This window comes from Dama dama, chromosome X (assembly GCF_033118175.1).
Source record: "Dama dama isolate Ldn47 chromosome X, ASM3311817v1, whole genome shotgun sequence".
Taxonomy (NCBI): Eukaryota; Metazoa; Chordata; class Mammalia; order Artiodactyla; family Cervidae; genus Dama; species Dama dama.
In genome coordinates this window covers 36,742,212-36,763,582 of record NC_083714.1, presented here as the reverse complement: position 1 = coordinate 36,763,582, position 21,371 = coordinate 36,742,212, and the positions used below count along the sequence as shown (strand labels likewise).

At 35.9% G+C, this 21,371-nt stretch overlaps 1 protein-coding gene and 1 non-coding gene across 4 annotated transcripts in view; both read right to left on the bottom strand.

Annotated features, from left to right (window-relative positions):
* PHF6 (PHD finger protein 6) overlaps positions 1-21,371 on the bottom strand; it is a 56,076-nt gene that overhangs the window by 23,172 nt on the left and 11,533 nt on the right. For 2 of the 3 annotated variants that reach the window (XM_061138053.1, XM_061138054.1), the window contains exons 4-7: positions 14,902-15,035; positions 14,589-14,632; positions 5,098-5,267; positions 4,793-4,936 (exon numbers count right to left, since the gene is read on the bottom strand). In XM_061138053.1, the coding sequence (XP_060994036.1) occupies positions 4,793-4,936; positions 5,098-5,267; positions 14,589-14,632; positions 14,902-15,035 (492 nt within the window). The remainder of the gene's footprint in view (positions 1-4,792; positions 4,937-5,097; positions 5,268-14,588; positions 14,633-14,901; positions 15,036-21,371) is intronic. The other variant, XM_061138055.1, reaches the window with a different exon arrangement.
* On the bottom strand, positions 14,348-14,454 carry LOC133053219 (U6 spliceosomal RNA). The gene has a single exon (XR_009692153.1). It is a non-coding gene; the product is annotated as a U6 spliceosomal RNA (small nuclear RNA).

Genomic DNA, 21,371 nt, shown 5'->3' with positions numbered 1-21,371 from the left:
CAATACAACCTATTTCAAATATGCTTACATATACTATATGTCAGACCTGTATCTAAGGATGCAAAGATAAGATATAGTTTTTACCCTCAAGGAATTAAGACTCATAAATGAATAACTGCAATACAGTGTAAGAAGTACAATAAGAGAGATTTTTCCAGGTTATAGTGGAGTCTAAACATAGCTTCCAAGACAAGTTTATAAAGGTGATGTTTTTAGTTCTAAGACTGTTAATTATAGATTATCTGGAACATAGTAACTACAATCAGGATTACTTTAAATCCCACTAAAATCATAAACACTATATATTTTAAAATCTAGACTTTATGAAGATATAGGATTATAGAACATAATCTAAAAGAGACGCTCAGAGGGCTCAAACAAACTTTGTGGGCACCAGGACCCAGAGACCCACAGAGACTGAGATAGAACTGTGTTTGAGTGTCTCCTGCGGAGGTACAGGTCAGCAGTGGACTGCTGCAGGGGCAGGGGCTTTAGGTGCAGCAGACCTGGGTATGGCATAAGCCTTCTTGGAAGAGGCCGCCATTAACCCCACCATAGAGCTGCCAGAACTTACAGAGGACTGGGGAAACAGACTCCTGGAGGGCACAAGCAGAACCTTGTGCACCAGGACCCAGGAGAAAGGAGCAGTGACCCCACAAGAGACTGACCCAGACTTGGCTGTGAGTGTCCAGGAGTCTTGGCAGAGGCATGGGTCAGCAATGGCCTACTTCAGGTTTTGGGGTGTAGCAGTGTGTGCATGGGACATTTTGAAGGAGGTCGCCATTATCTTCAGTACCTCCACCATAGTTTGGCCTGAAGAAGATAGGTCCTGGGTGTTCATTGGAGGGACTGATGCTGAAGCTGAAACTCCAATACTTTGGCCACCTCATGCGAAGAGCTAACTCATTGGAAAAGACCCTGATGCTGGGAGGGATTGGGGGCAGGAGGAGAAGGGGACGACAGAGGATGAGATGGCTTGATGGCATCACCGACTTGATGGGCGTGAGTTTGAGTGAACTCCGGGAGTTTGTGATGGACAGGGAGGCCTGGTGTGCTGCGGTTCATGGGGTGGCAAAGAGTCGGACAGACTGAGCAACTGAACTAACTAACTAAGAAACTAAATAACAGGGAGGGAACACAGCCCAACCCATTAACAGAAAATTGGATTAAAGATTTACTGAGCATGGCCCCACCCATCAGGACAAGACCTAGTTTCCCCCTCAGTCAGTCTCTCCCATCAGGAAGCTTCCATAAGCTTCTTATCCTTCTCTATCAGAGGGCAGACAGACTGAAAACAATCACAGAAAACTAACCAATCTGATCACGTGGACCACAGCCTTGGCTAACTCAATGAAAAATGAGCCATGCCGTGTAGGGCGACCCAAAATGGATGGGTTATGAGGGAGAGTTCTGACAAAACGTTGTCCACTAGAGAAGGGAATGGCAAACCAAAGCAAGGTATTCTTGCCTTGAGAACCCCATGAACAGTATGAAAAGGCAAAAAGATAGGACACTGAAAGATGAACTCCTCAGGTCGGTAGGTGCCCAAAATGCTACTGGAGATCACTGGAGAAGTAACTCCAGAAAGAATGAAGAGATGGAGCCACAGCAAAAACAACACCCAGTTGTGGATGTGATTGGTGATGGAAGTCAAGACCAATGCTGTAAAGGGCAATATTGCATGGGAACCTGGAATCTTGGGTCCCTGAATCAAGGCAAAATGGAGGTGGTCAAACAGAAGATGAAAAGAGTTAACATCAACATTTTAGGAATCAGTGAACTAAAATGGATTAGAATGGGTGAATTTAACTCAGATGACCATTATATCTCCTACTGTGGGCAGGTATCCCTTACAAGAAACGGAGGAGCCATCATAGTCAACAAAAGAGTCCGAAATGCAGTACTTGGATGCAATCTCAAAAATGACAGAATGATCTCTGTTCGCTTCCAAGGCAAACCATTCAATGTTACAGTAATCCAAGTCTATGCCCCGACCAGTAATACTGAAGAAGCTGAAGTTGAACAGTTCTATGAAGACCTACAAGACCTTCTAGAACTAACACCCCCCCCCCCCAAAAAAATGTCCTTTTTATTATAAGGGACCAGAATGCCAAAGTAGGAAGTCAAGAAATACCTGGAGTAACAGACAAATTTGACCTTGGAGTACAGAATGAAGCAGGGCAAAGGCTAATAGAGTTCTGCCAAGAGAACACATTGGTCATAGCAAACACTCTCTTCCAACAACACAAGAGAAGACTCTACACATGGACATCACCAGATGGTCAACACTGAAATCAGACTGATTATATTCTTTGCAGCCAAGATGGAGAAGCTCTATACAGTCAGCAAAAACAAGATTGCAAGCTGACTGTGGCTCAGATCATGAACTCCTTATTGCCAAATTCAAACTTAAATTGAAGAAAGTAGGGAAAACCACTAGACCATTCAGGTATGACCTAAATCAAATCCCTTCTGAATATACAGTAGAAGTGAAAAATAGATTCAAGGGATTAGATCTCATAGACAGAATGCCTGAAGAACTATGGACGGAGGTTTACGACACTGTACAGGAGGCAGGGATCAAGACCATCCCCAAGAAAAAGAAATGCAAAAAGGCAAAATGGCTGTCTGAGGAGGCCTTACAAATAGCTGTGAAGAGAAGAGAAGCGAAAAGCAAAGGAGAAAAGGAAAGATATACCCATCTGAATGCAGAGTTCCCAAGAATAGCAAGGAGAGATAAGAAAGCCTTCCTCAGCAATCAATGCAAAGGAATAGAGGAAATAGAATGGGAAAGACTAGAGATCTCTTCAAGAAAATTAGAGATACCAAGGGAACATTTCTTGCAAAGATGGGCACAATAAAGGACAGAAATGATAAGGACCTAACAGAAGCAGAAGATATTAAGAAGAGGTGGCAAGAATATACAGAAGAACTATACAAAAAAGATCTTTACAACCCAGATAATTACGATGGTGCAATCACTCACCAACATCCAGACATTCTGAAATGTGAAGTCAAGTGGGTTTTAGGAAGCATCACTACAAACAAAGCTAGTGGAGGTGACAGAATTCCAGTTCAGCTATTTCAAATCCTAAAAGATGATTTTGTGAAAGTGCTGCACTCAATATGCCAGCAAATTTGGCAAACTCAGCAGGAATGGAAAACGTCAATTTTCATTCCAATCCCAAAGAAAGGCAATGCCAAAGAATGCTCAAACTACCGCACAACTGCACTCATCTCACACTAGGAAAGTAATGCTCAAAACTCTCCAAGCCAGGCTTCAGCAATACGTGAACCATGAACTTCCAGATGTTCAAGCTGGATTTACAAAAGGCAGAGGAACCATAGATCAAATTGCCAACATCCCTTGTATCATCGAAAAAGCAAGAGAGTTCCAGAAAAACATGTACTACTGCTTTATTGACTATGCCAAAGCCTTTGATTGTGTGGCTTACAACAAACTGGAAAATTCTGAAAGAGATGGGAATACCAGACCACCTGACCTGCATCCTGAGAAATCTGTATGCAAGTCAGGAAGAAACAGTTAGAACTGGACATGGTACAAGAGACTGGTTCCAAATGGGTAAAGGAGTACGTCAAGGCTGTATATTGTCACCCTGCTTATTCAACTCATATGCAGAGTACATCATGAGAAGTACATCATGGGCTGGAGGAAACACAAACTGGAATCAAGATTATGGGGAGTAATATCAATAACCTCAGATATGCAGATGACACCACCCTTATGGCAGAAAGCGAAGAACTAAAGAGCCTCTTGATGAAAGTGAAAGAAGAGAGTGAAAAAGTTGGCTCAAAACTCAACATTCATAAAACTAAGATCATGGCATCTGGTCCCATCACTTCATGGCAAATAGATAGGGAAGCAATGGAAATAGTGAGTGATTTTATTTTCTGGGGCTCCAAAATCAGTGCAGATGGTGACTGCAGCCATGAAATTAAAAGACGCTTACTCCTTGGAAGAAAAGTTATGACCAACCTAGAGAGCATATTAAAAAGCAGAGACATTACTTTGCCAGCAAAGGTCCATCTAGCTATGGTTTTTCCAGTACTCATGTGTGGATGTGAAGTTTGGACTATAAAGAAAGCTGAGCGCCAAAGAACTGATGCTTTTGAACTGTGGTGTTGGAGAAGACTCTTGAGAATCCCTCAGACTGCAAGGAGATCCAACCAGTCCATCCTAAAGGAGATCAGTCCTGAATATTCATTGGAAGGACTGATGTTGAAGCTGAAATTCCAAAACTTTGGCCATTGATGCAAAGAACTGACTCATTTGAAAAGAACTTGATGCTGGGGAAGATTGAATGCAGGAGGAGAAGGGGATGACAGAGGATGAGATGGTTGGATGGCATCACTGACTCAATGGACATGAGTCTGAGTAAACTCCAGGAGTCAGTGACAGACAGGGAGGCCTGGCATGCTGCAGTCCATGGGGTCACAAAGAGTCGGAAATGACTGAGCAACTGAACTGGGGATATAATGTACAGCATAGGAGACCTAGTCAATAATACTGTAGTAACTTTGTATGATACATGGTAACTAATCTTATTGTGATCATTTTGTAATATATAAAAACAATGAATTGCTATGGTGTATGTCTGAAACATGTAATATTGTAAGTCAATTATACTTTTAAAAAAGATTTGGGAACACAGGATATGCTATTCCTAATTCTAAAACACCAATACTGTGGAGGGAAGTTCTATATTTGGTTACTAGCTAAATGCCTTTCCAAAACTTGGATTTAAAAGCATATAAAAAGAACCATACTTACCATGCACTTATAATGTGCAGCTGCCTTCTTGGCATTGAATATATGCAGTTTTCCTCTTGCTTCATTTTCTTCCTCCCCTACATGACAAAATCCACATTTAGGCCTGGTGTCACTAGGGCTGCTTCTATGTGGAGACCGATCTCTCTGCAAATGTGAAAGAAAAAGAAAAACTTGAAAAAAATCCATTAAAAAATATGCTACTAGTACCTCAAGCTTAGTTAACACTTCAAATGATTAACTTTACCTATAAACACAGGTATACTCATGTTGCCACAAAAGTAAGAATCCAACATTTTTCTACTTACATAGGAACTACTTTCCATTTCATCTGTTCCATGGGAGGATGTGGACCTGGTATCTTCTGACAGTCCTTTAAAATTAGTTTTTCGTGGCCTTCCTTTGCGGCTTTTCTTTTTACTTTTAGGTGATGAAGGCTCCAGTTCATGTTCATTAAAACTTTCTTCTAAATCAGCTGCTTAAAAATGAACAAAAACTTTATTCACATGAACCAATCTTAAAATGAGCATTAGTTCTTGGGTCCTTAGAACATATGTTTCTTCTCAGAATATCACCTCAGGATATGAGGAGAAATGGTCTATGGTATGTTTGATACCTAACATTTCACACAAATGCAATGAAAATCAAATACAAAAAAAGTTTTATTACAAGCATTGTATATTAATTATTTCCATCAAATTTATAATTCTATGCAAATGAGTTTTGTGATCCCGACTGTGCACATAATTCAGTAAACATTTCCAAATACTAATAAGGGAAATTTTAGAGTTAGATTTTGTTGGACTTCCTTCGTGGCGCAGTGGATAGGAATCGCCTGCCAATGCAGGGGATACAGGTTTGATCTCTGGTCTAAGAAGATTCCACATGCCATGAAGCAAGTAAGACCATGAGCCACAGCTATTGAGCCCACAATTTAGAGCCCATGAGCTGCAAATACTGAAGCCTACACACTCTAGAGCCTGTGCTCCACAAGAGAAGCCATTACAGTGAGAAGCCCACACACCACAACTAGAGTATAGGCCCCGCTTGCCACAACTAAGGAAATCCCATGCAAAGCAACAAAGACTCAGTGCAGCCAAAATAATAATAATAATAAAATAAATAATTTTTTTAAAAAAGAATTAGATCTTGTGTTGTTTTTGTTTTTTTTTTTAACCATAGGCTTCAAAGAGTTTTCCCTCACACTATTGGTGAAATCAGAAAAATTACCCAAAAAATAAACTTACCATAACTTGGAAAACTAAATGAAAATAAAGTAGATATAACATGCATGTGTGCTCAGTCCCTCAGTCATGTCTGACTCTTTGTGACCCCATGGACTGTAGCCTGCCAGTCTCCTCTGTCCTTGGAATTTTCCAGACAAGAATACTGGAGTGGTTTGTCATTTCCTTTTCCAGGGGATCTTCCTAACCCAGGTATCAAACCTGGGTCTCCTGTACTACAGGCGGATTCTTTACTGACTGAGCTACCAGGGGAGCTCAGTCACCTACTCCAGGGGATCTTCTCAATCCAGGGATTGAACCTGTGTCTCCTGCATTGGCAGGTGGATTCTTTACCACTGTGCCACCTGGAAAGCCCATGGTATATCTGTGCTGTCCAATATAGCAGCCACTGGCAACATGCATTTTTAAAAATTTAAGTCATTTATAATTAAATAAGATTAAACCATCAGTTTCTCAGTCTGACTGACCACATTTAAGTATTTATTAGTCACATGCAGTAAGATGAGTCTTTACTGGACATCACAGATACAGAATGTTTCTATCATAGCAGAAAAGTTCTATTGGACAGCACTGTTATAGATAGCTCTTTAAACTAACATGAAAATCAAAAGACCTAATTCAACAAAGAAGTCATTTACAAATGACCCAACCAACTGATCAAGTAAACAAATATTAAGCCCTGGTGGCTCTCAGATGGTCAAGAATATGCTTGCAATGCAGGCGATACAGGAGACCTGGGTTCAATTCCCGGATTAGGAAGATCCCCTGAAGAAGGAAATGGCAACCCACGCCAGTATTTTTGCCTGGTGAATTCCGGGGACAGAGGACCCTGGCATGCTACAGTCCATGGGATCACAAGAGTCAGACACGACTGAGCAACTAACACTTTCACTTCCAAAGTATAAAAGGAATTTCTAACGTAAGTGGTAGGAAAGCTATGTTGCAGGCTGTCTGTATATACTTTAATGGATTAAACAAAATTAATGTAGAAGTTTAAGAACTGTACTTTCCAGAAATTTTAGAAGAATTTGTACCATTAATAGAGGTGTTTCATTTGGTTATTCACCACAAATATTTTATTCATCGAGGGCATACAGTATATAAGACAATGTATTTAGTATTCAAAAGATATAAAAGCCAAATATTCAGTCTTAGAGTCAAACTACAGAAAGTTTTAGGTAAAGTTCTAATACCTATTTTGATTTTTCTTTTACCATAAATTATTGACTATAATTCCATAGACTAATTTCTCCATGAGAAAGCGTATTAACTCCTATTCTCAGATGCTGATCTTTCGTAATAAATATTTAAGGGGTTTTTCTAAAGCAAGAAAAGCATATTCATTATGATAAGAAAAGGGTTATTTAAGTAGTGTACTTGCACATATAAACTCCAGGAACTGAGAGCATTAGATCATTTGCAAAACAGTTACTAAAACTTCTATCAATGTAACTTCACCTAACTATGGTAGAATCTGAGAGAAGAAAAAGGGGAGGGGGAGAGTTTTACAGGCAAAAATCTAGATAACTCTCCCTGTGAAGACAGACAAGTCAATTAAAGATATATTCTAATCTTAACACTATAGCAAATTTAACATCAGAACACACCACCTACTTTCTTTAAAACATTTAATCTGAGAATTCTTAAGACAATTTCATTAAAGCTATTAGACTTACTTGTTTGTATGTACCAAAAATTAAAATGAAATATCATAACCAAATGTTTCAATCATCCTGGTACATACTATATCATATATGTAAAATACATAATATTCTGTCATTTACAATGAAAACAAAAATCATTAGCACTATAATAACACTACATTGTTAAATACCTATAAAGAAATTACTTAACTGATTTCATTATCAGGCCAACATGTCTAGCTTTCTACATGGCATATCTGTCTGTCCTAAATATGAAATCATAATTCAGTATAAAATTTCAGGGGACTTTAATAGCAATAGTAAAAAAAAAAATCGCAAAAGATTGACAAAATTTAACTATATTAGACTCATAAACTTCTGAAAGTAAAAAAATATGTGATAAATTTAAAAGGCAAACAATAAACTGGAAAAATATCTTCTGTACTTATGAAAAAGGATTAGTATCTTTATGATCTGATAAGCTCATAAAAGATTAAGAACCTAACAGAAAAATATGATCAAAATAAAATGTGATCAAATAATTCAAAGAGCATAAATAGTTAAATATACTTTGAGAAAATTTGACTTCTCTAGAGTCAAAGTGTAAATTAAGTGATATATCATTTTCACCTATCAAAATAGCAATCTTTATTTATAAAAACAATAAATCCAACAAGAAATGGGTTAGAAATACAAACATAAAAGAAACCCCACAACTACACTGAGATAAATGATGCTTCTGGATGAACCGGATCAAGATTAGAATGGTATCAGTTCTTGCTAACCTTATTTAATGAAATGTTGTGAAAAGACAGAACTTAAGTTGATTCCCCAGTTTTCTGGAACAGTAAATGTATAATACTATCTTTTTTAAAAAGATATCAAAATATACCATAAAGCAACAGTACTTAAAAACACTGGCATAGGAATAGACACGTATCAGCAGAAGAGAAAGCTAGGGTGAAAACTAACTCATATGGATACGGGAAATCAGAGTATGATAATGGTGGCATTTCAAATGAGTTGGGGAGAGACATAACGGCACAAATGGCTACCTATTTTCTAAACACTGAGATTCCTATTCTCCTACCATATTAAAAAATTAGAGATGGAGCCAAAAAATCTAGTAAAATAACAAACTATAAATGTAATAGAAGAAAATGGAAGAGAATTTTAGGGTTAGGACACCTAAGAAGCCATTTAGTGGCAGGGAATTAATATCTATACTTTACAGAGAGCACTTCAAATCAATTTTGAAAAGATAAACCTAGAAAGAAAAACATGTAAAAGATAGAACTGACAGTTCACAGAAGAAATATAAATGACCAAAAAAATGGGCAGAAGCACAACCTTATTAGTGATAAGAGAAATGGAAATTAAATGAGATAATCAGATGGGTAAAAGTTACAAGGCTGATAATATCCAGCAGAGGTATAGGGAACTGAAAACTCTCATACAACGTTGATACATATTATAGTACTTATTTCCAATGTTAAATGCATAGACTCTCACCTGCCATCCCCATTTCTAAGATTTTATCCTATAGAATCACTTGCATAAGTACATAAGCATATATGTATAGGGAAGATCAATGCAGTTTTATTTGTATGTGGAAAAAACAGATACAGGTGAGTTTTTAAAACAGTTTATTTGTATTTATTTGGTTGTACTGGGTCTTAGTTGCAGAATGTGGGATCTAGTTCCCTCACCAGGGATCAAACCCAGGGCCCTTGCATTGGGAGCACAGAGTCTCAACCACTGGAGCATCAGGGAAGTCCCAAGGTGATTTTTTAAAGTAGAGAAATCTATAAGTAAATTACAGTTCTATTTATTCTATGGGATATAACACAACTATTAAAAAGAATGAGGTTGATTTGTATGCAGACAGAGAAGGGTATCTGATATATCACAGAAAGAAAAAAACAAGTTGCACAATATCACCTGTATATATACTATGATGCCATTGTATTATGAATAGTGCATATATGGATACATATGTAAGATTGTATGTATGTAAGAAAGGTTCTGAGAAGATACACAAACCATTATTAGTAGCTACTCAAAGAGTGTGATTCTGGGGTGTAGAGGGGGCTTTCTGAATTACTTTAATAGTACTATTGTACTATTTAAATTCTTTTTAACAATGGGCAGTATACTACCTTTGCATTTACAAGAATTCATAACATACAATGTGGTGAAAGGAGGGGGTAAAGTCAGCCACTGCTGATGGGAATATAATCTAGCACAATCTTTCTAGAAAGTAGCACAGCAGTGTGGATTGAGAACCTTAAAAAGATTAAACCTTTTGACCCCAGCAATATTATTTTGGGGAATTTATTCTGAAAATTATTTGCACATGAAAATGTGAGTAGGAAGCTAGTCACAGCACCTTTGTTTAAATTTTTCATGGTTGCTTACTGGTTTTTTTCCTATTCAAAACTGTGAGAATACTTTAACATTTTTTAAAGTTATCATTTTTAATAATAATTGTAAAAAATTATCTGCATGAAAGAAGGGAAAATCTTCCTTTCCACCTTCCAATTCCAACTGCTCTGCACTCCCAGCTCTTGACCTAATTTTCTTGCTTCCCTTTCTTCATATTCGCTCCCTCCCTTCTCAAGGTACTACTGTTAGGGCTTCTTTTCTCAATCTCAAGGGTAGAGAGCTTGGTTTTGAATCCTGGATCTGTTGTCACAGATGTCCTTGGACCTGAGACCTACCTCAGAGGGTTCTTGAATTAAAAGAGTTAAGGTACTTAATCTAGAACGGGGCCTGGCACATAGACACTCTCAATAAATGTCAGCTGTTATTTTCTATGCATATGCAAATCCAAGCATACTGCTCTACATCTTGCCCTTTTCCATTTAATATATAAATGCAAATACCCAAAATATAAGACCTAACATTTGAGTTTTTACTATGCCAGATGTGCTATGCAGTTTACATGCATTATTTCATTTGAGTCTCAAAACAGCCCCATGAGGTTATGTCAGTCATCATCCCCATTCCCCATTTTACAGATAAGAAAAGTAAATTCAGAAAAGTTAAAATTATTTTGCCCAAGATCACAAAGCTGGGGAAGAGCAGAGCTGGGACAGACACGTGTCAGTGAGTGACTATATGCTATAGAAGTATTAACACCGACTATCAAGGAAATAAACATTTTCATATGCTCCTGCAAGGTAGAAAACTGATAGCTATACATATGCTTAATGTATGCATATTAATGCTCTTGAAGGACAAAAAAGAAACTGATCCTAGATGTTGCCTTCAGCGAAAAAATTTGGAAACTGAGAAACAAGGACAAGGATGAGAGGAGAGCTGCCTTTCTAGTACTTAGTAAATCTATTCTATGCACCTAAATTTAAAAGGCTTTTAAAGACCTTGATACCACATTAAGATCTCCCTAAATTTCCACTGAATAAAAGTAACGAAGACTGGAAATTGCCATCATCCTGGGTGATTTCACTGTCCACATGGACAATCCAAGCAACACGTAGTCATTCAGTTCCTTAATCTTCACTAATGTCCTCCATCAACCACCTAATCCCTATAATCACACCCAGATACCTCATAATCACCTAAAAGGATTCTATCTCTGAAATCACTGCCTTATACTGTGGGACCACAGATGATTGCTTTCCTACGTAGTTTCATTCTCATTGTTCTTCAGTCTTACCAGGACCTCCAGTCTATTAATTCCTGTCAGTTTATTTCTCTCTAGCAAACATTCTAAACTTCCTATCCCTTTACTTCTTTGTTGAACTCACTTGGAAAAAATCCTGATTCTTTTTTTTTTAAGGAGCTAATCAGAAATTAAATTGCCATTCATTTCATCCAGTATGATTTATCTGTTGGTATAAAGAAAGTGAAGTCGCTCAGTCGGTCTGACTCTTTGTGACCCCATGGACTGTAGCCTACCAGGCTCCTCCGTCGATGGGATTTTCCAGCCAAGAATACTGGGAGTGGGTTGCCAAAAATCCTGATTCTGAATGAAGCAACTAGTCACTTTCTCTGTGCTACACCCAGGATCCCGAATTGCTGGAGGAAATGTCACACAACCTTTTTTATTCATTTTATAAATTCAGGGTTACTAACCTCAACTGTTCCAATAAGGTCTGTAAACTTTAAATTTCTTTAGGTAAACTTTCTCCCCTGGTCTTCACAACTAGTATTTCAAAACTCTCTCCTTCAACTGCCAACCCTCACCCATCTCCCTACACTTTCTCTCACAAACAGACCTAATAGGAACCACCTATCTTCCTCCTCTCCTATTACAGTGGAAAGGTTCTCCTTATCACAGGGCAATTGTTCCACCTGGGCACTCAATCCTCCTCCTTGTACCTTCAACCTCTTCTTGTCCATTGAATCCTTTCTCGTAAGCATTAACAACTAATCCCCCTCCCCGCAAAGGCCAACTAAGTCAAAGAAACCAATCTGAAAAGGCTACATATTGTATGATTCCAAGTATACAACATTCTGGAAAAGGCAAAAGTATGGAAGATGGTACAGAGATTCTCAAATTTAATATTTCAAAACACAGTTCATGTTATATCAAGCTAACATAACAGACTGAATTATAGTATTTATCACTTTAAGTATTAGCAAAGTAGGTACTGAGCCACAGATGGCAAATGATCAAGAAACTGCCAAAGGTATCAATGCCTCTTTGCTCTATAGACTAGTGCTGTACAGTTCTCAAAGACAGTCCCTGAAATACAATCCTATAACCCCCCACCATAAATTACAATCATAAAGTAGAACATGTGTTTCCCATTAGAATAATGAAATACGTGGAAGTTCTGTTTCTGACAAAGCACCCAATATCTAATAAATTCAAGCTAGATAAATGTGACAAAGATCTAAGTTCAATAAATAGAAATTGCCATATTTTTAAATTGCACAGTTATGCTCTCAAGTTCTACAATATGAGTATATACACACACTACATATGTCAATAATGCAGGGAACCCCAATGTGCTATCAAAGTATACACCGAACCCAAATTTCAAATCAATTGTATCATAAGTTTGAATTGTAGTATTCCTGCCAGTTCTATTAAAAGAAAAGTCCTCTAGAAAAGTATGAACTTAAATCTTCCTCATTAAAAAGTTTCTCAAAACAAAACGGTGGTTAAAATTATTTCACTTTGTGTAGCCTGCAGTGACTTATCTCCACCACTAGATGGTACTATCAGCTTCAGAAACTGAGGGAATAAAAGGGGCGATGTCTATATGACTCATTGTTGCCACCCTTAAATATCCTGCCCCAGTATGCTGATAGACTTGCATTTGTCAGATCATTAAGTCTCAATCCTTGGTTTACTACATATGCTCACTAAAATTTTGAAGAGAATCAAATAAATACATTGTCAAAATCTGAAGCAATAAAAGGTGAGAAAGCTTTCACTAAAGGTTTTTCAACTCAATTCCAGAACTAAATGAAAAAACTGAAGGAAAACACTATAAAGTTTATCAGTTGCACTTTATCAATTAAAAAACATTCTGTTCTTATATTTGTCCAATATGTTTATCTCAATGATAAGTTTTTGCTAAAGATAATCTTTAACCAGCACTTCTAAAGTATTTAGATTAAGCTGGTACTAAAGAGAAAACAATACTATTTTGTATTATAAAACCAAGACCTAAGAAATCAAAAAGGGCCACAAATTTTAATGTGCTAACACTGATAATTAGGTAAGTCTTTATAAAAGAGACAACTTCCTAAAACAACAGGCTCAAATCATTCTTAATTCTAAGCAACATGCTCTCAGAAGCTAACAAAAACTTGAAAGATCTCTAACTGGAAGGATAGAACAATCTCAGATTAAATCTGAGCTTTTCATATTGCTAGTAAGAGTATCAAAACCATCTGTATGAGAAATCTGAAACAAGTCAGAATTCAGTTTCAGAACTTTCCTATACCTTTTAAAGACCAACTATACAGCTTGGCCAACTATAAACATGACTGTCCTGGTTTTGTACAAATTTAAGTGAAAACAAACCATAAAATAATTTTAAAGGTTTGTATTTAAAATTGATTACTTCTTATGAACATGTCTGTATTAAGAGGGGTGAAAGTACTGCAATGTGAATAAAAATTCAACAGATAGCTTGTTTATCACAAAATTTACCAGTATTTCTAGTCCATGTTTTCCTTATCTGACAGTAGCAAGGACTCTATAATTATTACCTTTACAATCCACTAACATAGTTACCTGAACACAGAAACCCATAACCACTAGCATCATTTCCCCCTAAAGATAAATATATTCTCCATGTACTCTTTACAGGAATTTTAAGGTAAAAGTTTTCTTTAAAAACTCAGATCTTTTTCACTATTAGTTTAATGTAAACTTTTCACATTAGTTTATCTGAATGCTTTTCTCTGTCTTTTTTCCCCACTGTTCTGGTTCATTCATAACTTGAGTAATTTTTATAGTGCCTTAACTTAATTAAAAATGAACAAACGTGTTCTTTATACTTAAATATCTTCATTATAAATCTTAATAATAGGAACAAAAATTCACTTGCAGATATAATAAAACTGCTCTCAAAAGGCTTTGAACCTCTGTAGGAACTGGGTTAAGTATTCTTTCTTTAAAAAAAATAACTGAAAAAATAAATAAATAAATAAAAATAAGTGAAGTATAGTTGATTTACAATGTTGCGAAAAATATGGAATGCTTCATGAATTTGCATGTCATGCTTGCACAGGGGCTATGCTAATCTTCTCTGTATTGTTCCAATTTTAGTATATGTGCTGCTAAAGCAAGCACCTGAGTGCTTTTCTTAATTCCTCAAATAGCATTCAATTTTAAGACACCTCTTGTGGTGAAAATTAATATAGTATAATTCGCTCATATTTCACTCAAATTTCCTCTTGAAATTAAAAAGTGGCAAAATGACGTACCTTCAGAATTATGTGCAGTTTTCTTGTGTTTTCGACAATAAACCCTACAAAAAATGAAAAAATTTAAAAATTACCAAGTGAACAAACCAACTCATTTTTCAAATTAAGAATGAGCAGTATACTTCACCCCATTCACTAGATTCCAAAAAGCTTATCATTCAACTTTCTATGCCATTTCTCAAAGCAGTCAATTCCCTACCAAAAAACACCCTTTACAACGGATGATGAGACGCTTGGAATCAGGCAAAAGTTTTTTACAAAGACCTAAAGAAAGTATGACTTTTAAAAGAGCTAAGAGAAGTTAAATAATTACATGTATATTCCTTGTGAAGGTTTCTCTCGTATTTGAGCTTTATCATGCAATGCACAGTGGTAGTGGTATGTCCTGTGACAAGTTTTCACATCGCATCCAATCGTCGCTCCAGGACAATGGCACAAAGAACACATCTACAGAAACAATGAAATATCACTGTCAGTGCGTGGTTTTGCTACCAGCTATGATATCACGTTAGGGGCACAGCAAATCTCTGTCAAGGAAAAGAAACTGGTTACTGAAAAGTTCTCAATGTATGGCAAAAAACACTACAATATTGTAAAGCAATTAGCCTCCAACTAATATAAATAAATGAAAAAAAAATAAAATTACAGTTAAAAAAAAGAGAAAAGTTCTGTAACTAATATTGTTATTTTTCTTATTTTTCTCACCTAGAAATAATTTAAATAACATTCCACTGGGAGTATTTTGTCCCATGTTAAACAATGACAAAATTAAAGGAATATTATTGATGTCTAATGTTTTACTGTGGTCAAGAGAAGATCTGAAATGTTGCAGGAATGTAAACTGTAGACCTTTTCACAATCCAGATCTTCCTGGAAATGAGTAACCGGGAAAAATGGCTCAAACCAGAAAAAAACTGTCCTTCACATTTCCACTTATCAGTGAGAATTTTTAGAAAAGAAATCTCACAAACTATTTGGGAACCTGGCAAAATCAATTTCAAGTGAGGGAGGGAAAGAAGATAAAAGAATTAGGTAGATTTTTAAATCCCTCGAGCCCTAAAAATATTCTGTGATGTCAAACTGATTGTGAAAACATGCTCATCTATTTTAATTTAATCTGTTACTTACCTCTCACATTATGAATTCAAGCAAATAGATAAAACAGATGCTTTCAAAATATTTTAATATAATTTACCTCTGACTTTACTGGATAATTCATACTGTTTAACTAGCTCAAATCTAAATTTAGAAAAAAATTCTTTAAGAAAAGTACATAATGATGACTGTTAGTGGTTTTGATTAACGTATCATAGTATACTGTACTATGGTGGTGGTTTACTTGCTAAGTCGTGTCCAACTCTTGTGATCCCATGGACTGTAGCCTGGCAGGATCCTCTGTCCACAGAATTCTCCAGGCAAGAATATTGGAGTGGGTTGCCATTTCCTTCTCCAGGGGATCTTCCCTACCCAGGAATCAAACCCGGGTCTCCTGCATTGCAGGCAGATTCTTTATCGACTGAGCTACAAGGGAAGTCCATACTGAGTGGACTTCTAATGAGGCTCTCTCCTAAGCTATAAATGCCATGCCAAAATAAATTCACAGTAAGGTAAATCTTAAAAAACTGTTCACTTGTTTCTTGGTAGGGATGCCTCATTGGGAACTGTTCTCATTCCTCTTTACTTGGCCCCTAAGTAATTTTGGTGTACCAAGAGGCTAATGTAAATTCTAATAAAATACCTTCTATTTCTCTAAGCAAGTCAAACACTCAACCTTTCATTCAAGCTATCATTTAAAAAAGACTCCCATATAAGTCAGAAACAGAAACATTCTCAATACAGGTACTTCCCAGAAAACATGAGGGCCAGTGCCCATTATTAATGCTAAAGAAATACACCACTTCCTTAAATAAATACAGAAACTTCAAAGCAATACTGTAAAAAGAAATACTGTGCCAAATTATCAAGCAGGGAAAGTTGTTAAATCCTTTTGGGTGGCTTATAAATTGTTAAGGACATGCAACATTTGTACTCAGCTTACTTACGAGGTTCTATTATTTTAGTAAATTATACTTCTAATTTAAAAAAATAGACTTATTATAGAAATTGCAGAAAACACAAAAGAGCACAAAGAAAATTAAAAAATCATTCATACCAACCAAGTGTAGACACCATTACAGTGTTGCAATGCTTATGTGAAAGTATTTTTCTCTGTAATTCTGTACATATTATTTTGTCACCTGGTTTTTAACTTAATAAATTGAACATTACCACTACTTACATTAAGAACTGTACTGCAAGTAGCTCATTTTGAAATTACACTGAAAATGGGTTTGCACAGGTACATTTTGAAAATACTGAATGCAATGAGCAAGCAAAAATAAAAGGAGAGGTACTGTTAAAAATCCTGTACCAGCTCAGCACTGGCACACATATAGTGAGATGGGCACTTTCAGATACTGCTGGAAATTGGTATACTCTCTGGACAGCAACTTGCCTTATTTATCACAGAGCTTATTAAAAGTTTATATACTCTCTGATCCAATAAATTTCCTTCTATTAACCTAGTCTACAAAACAAATCACTTAATTTATATGCAATCACATTCACTGAAGAATTATTTAGAATAACTCCAAATGTAAAACCACCTGTGGAAAACAGCCATTGAAAAATGTTTAAATAAGTTATAGTACAACCATATGTAGGAATGTTCTTTACTCTTTTCAAAAACATTTTAATGGCATGGGAAAAGGTTTATGCATAATATTAAGTGAAAAAACAGGACACAAAGTTAGGTATGCAAATTATGACCCCAATTATGTTTATAACCTTATTCTTTGAAAATAGATGAAAGTAAACATAGTGAAATGCTGAGTGGCTATCTCTAATTGGTTTTCTGTCTCATAATTTCCTACATTTTCTGATTTTTCTACAATGGGGACATTACTTTTATATATGAAAAATTATTTTAAAACCATGGGGAATACTCCAGCAAATGATTTCAATCCCCATCTCTCAGTTTATTGAGAATGAGAAGGAAACCAAATACCAAAATATATCTAAATGTGTTTTGGTTGGTCATAAATTCAAACCTGCCTAAAGTATAACCAGTTAACTACAGCAACTCAGGACAAATAAATTTTTTGAGTGAGAAAAAGCTTATTCTCATTTTTATTTTGTCAGTTTCTCTCAAGGAAGAAAGGAAAGAGGAAGATACACCAATAAAAATGTTTTGAGAGAGGAAGATTCTTCTCAAGGTTAGGAGTAGGAATTTTTAATTAGAATTTATAGGAAAAAGAAAGAATTTACAAGACTTTATGCAGCATTCATATACCAGCAGGTATTTCTGCTTGTAAATACATTCTGGGAAGGTATGAAGAAAATACCAAAATATTATCCATAATAAAACTAAATATGAAATGTAAATCTGCTTATGTACCTGTGAATACAGAATGGGAACACTACTATTATGTTCAAGATATCATTGCTATATTGCAACCCCTGAAATAATACTTGAACTCCTATGGGACTTAAGATAGAGTATTCATTTTGGCTCTTAACATTTTACTTCTTTGTATGACTAATTATCTTTATAAATGTACAGATTTTATCCACCCATTGCTTCTAGACCAAGTTTTCTTAAAGATAAACACTGTGACTACCAAGTAGTACTCAATAAACATTTTGATTTTAAGCTTACTATGTTACTGAAAATTTTAATATCATATACCGTATTTTTTCTCATTCATGTTTTTAACACCTGAAGACTTGACATAATTATCTCCAAGTAAGTCTAAAAATATTTTAAAAGTCTGATTTGAAAAGGTAAAATTGAGAACAATTCAGCTGAAGGGGCAGAGAATGAGCAGAGAGAATGAGGAAGTGATAAAAAGACAATTAAAGACATAAAAATCCCAATTAAAGCTTGGAAACTAGATAGGTGGCTAGTATACTTTTCTTTTAAAAAATATTATGGAAAATAAAGAGGACTTCTACTGGAAAAAAAAGTTGAATAATAGGAAAATAACCCCTGCCCTGACACAGCAAGGCACTAGCTGGTTGGACCAGAGTGATGTTATACTGTGTTCCTCTTTACACAAAACATTGATTTGCCCTTCAATCAGTTATAGGCTCTATTGGGCCTTCATCAGAAGAGTGTTAACCTGCCATTTAACATCATGCTTGCACTGCAGTCAGAGTGCTCTCAAATGTGGAGAAATAAAAGTTAACCTGATGGGAACACATTTTTCAAGGACAATGGTGGACTTCTTCCTCCTTGAAGAAAGGTCTTTTCCCACATATCAAATACAAATGTCAAACATTCTGTTGAAGGCCAACTTCCTGTCTTCAGGATAGGTATAATGTCAATTCTCAGCTTATCCTGCCTATACCCTGATTTCAAGTTCTTTAAATAGAGGTGAAAATATCTTTGTTGTTAATGATTTTTCTTTTACTTTTATCCCTCTATTCAGTTTGCTATCTAGTAGACCTAATAAATTCAACAATTTGTTTTCCAAATTAGGGAGATTAGAAAACAAGACTCAACAGATGTTTGCATAACACAGTATCTTTCTTAAAAATTTTAAAAATTACATATATTCAGGATATACAGCATGTTTTAATGTAAAATATAAATAAAATGTAAATGTAAAATAAAAATGTAAAAATAGTGAAATAATTACTATAGTTGAGCTAATTAACATGCCCATCTCTCCAATATAGATGCCATTTTTTGCTGCATTGGTAAAAGCCCCAGAAGTCTACTGTCAGCAAATTTCCAGGATACCACAGAGTATCATTAACTATGGTCATCATGTTGTACAACAGATCTCTAGATTTATTCATCCTACATTAAGTGCAGCTTTGTACCTTTTGACAAACATCTCCCATTTCCCCAACTCCTCCTGTCCCTGGTAACCAGGGTTCTACTCTCTGGGAAGCTATACTATATTAAGTTGAGCCATACAAACAGTGTCAAGGAGCTAGTCCACAAACAAAAGAGGAACGAAGTCATGCATGAGAGGAGATGAACAGAACTGAAAGGACTATGACTTAGCTAAAGTCCTGCAGGAGCCTGAGGTTGGAACTTATCTGCTCCTCAGTCAACTGATCGAGGCCAGGACTGATATTCACTCTACAGAAGGAAGAAGTCTTAAGTAATAAAAGGAAAAATACTGCTTTGTTAGTAGCTATGGGGGAAACTCAGGGAAAAACTCAATTAAGACCATAGACAGAGACAAGGCAAAACGAGTGAGATGCCAACTTCTAGGACACGTAGGAAGAAAAGGCTCTTGAAGAAAAGTTCTAAGACAGTTTGCCTAGCTCAACTGCTGTGTATCTACTATGTATGTGAGTAACTGACCACAAGTGTATAGGTATAAATTCTCACAGCCAAGTAGTTACTACTCTCAAGTCACTTGTTCCAAGAAAACTGCTATGAATGTACAGAGAATGCAAGAGATTTCAAAAACCAAAAAATCTGTAAGGAAAAAAAAATACCAAAAGCACTTGGAGTTGGGACTAGGGTACCTAAGATATTTTCACAGGAGATGAGACAAAAATTAAATGAGAGCAGCTTACCTTACACTGGTGTTTGTCACTTTGTATTTTTTTTAATAACACAAAACACTACCTCTAGTTATTAATAATAAAATAATTAGGTCTAAATGGAAAGCTAGAAAGCAAAACTGAACTCTTAAAGTTGTCTAAGTCATTTAAAAAATGACTTGATAGATTAGGACCTTAAATTCTCCAAGTGCTTCTAAAAAAAAAACAGGGCCACTGAAAAGTACTTTACTAGAGTGACAGACTAAATCTAAGCAGTTACTGAATAAATAATTTCAGAAGTCTTTTAGAAATCAGAGGGCCAGGAACTAATAAATAAGCCTATCAAGCTCTTACTTAAGCTAGTCTCCTGACCTTGCTCTCAATATCACATACTCCAACTCCATCCAACTTTATGAATCATCATTATGAGGAATATAAATTCTCTTATTGGAGCTTTTGAAATTTGTTTTATTTATCTGAAAGATTCAGATTCAGAGTTTTTCGGAGCTCATATCTTTATGTTTAAGCTCTTCTAAGATATAGGTCTTACAGGCTGAGGGTACTCTAAAGTGCCATACTGCTTGCTATATTTAATCTGTGAATACCAAAAATCCATGCTCAAATAAGTACCAAGACATCCCCCCCAAATCAGACATAGATTATTTTATATTATTGGTTGGGTTATCTTCCATTACCACAAGTAATTACATAATGACATAAATTTACAGTATTCTCAATTGCAATGAAGTATTAAATGAAGGCAAAGAAGAAAAAACTCGCATTTTTTAAAAATTAATTTATTCAGTAATAGCCAAAGACCTGATTTTCTCCATCATTAGACTTGAAGTTTCTCTTTGGCCTCACATTTATTCTCTTTAATCACCTCCAAAGTAAAACAAAGTTCATTTTTTAAATAAATGACAGGTAAAATATCTGTGCACATTTAATCTGCATGCCATAATCTGAGCTTTGAAAATAATTCACATTTATACGAATACCTTCATGTTGCATGTTCACTTAGTTACACAGATGACAATGAAGCCAGGGAGATCTTCTGGAAAAAATGTACCTGTTTTCCCCCCAAAATACTCTACGGCAGGGATCCTGCCAAGCCCAATTTGGCCCATCACCTGTCTTCACAAAGAAGTTTTACTGGAACACAGTCACACTCACTTCTTTGAGTACTGTCTATACTGCAACTGAAACAATATGGCTAGCAAAACCTTAAATATTAATTAT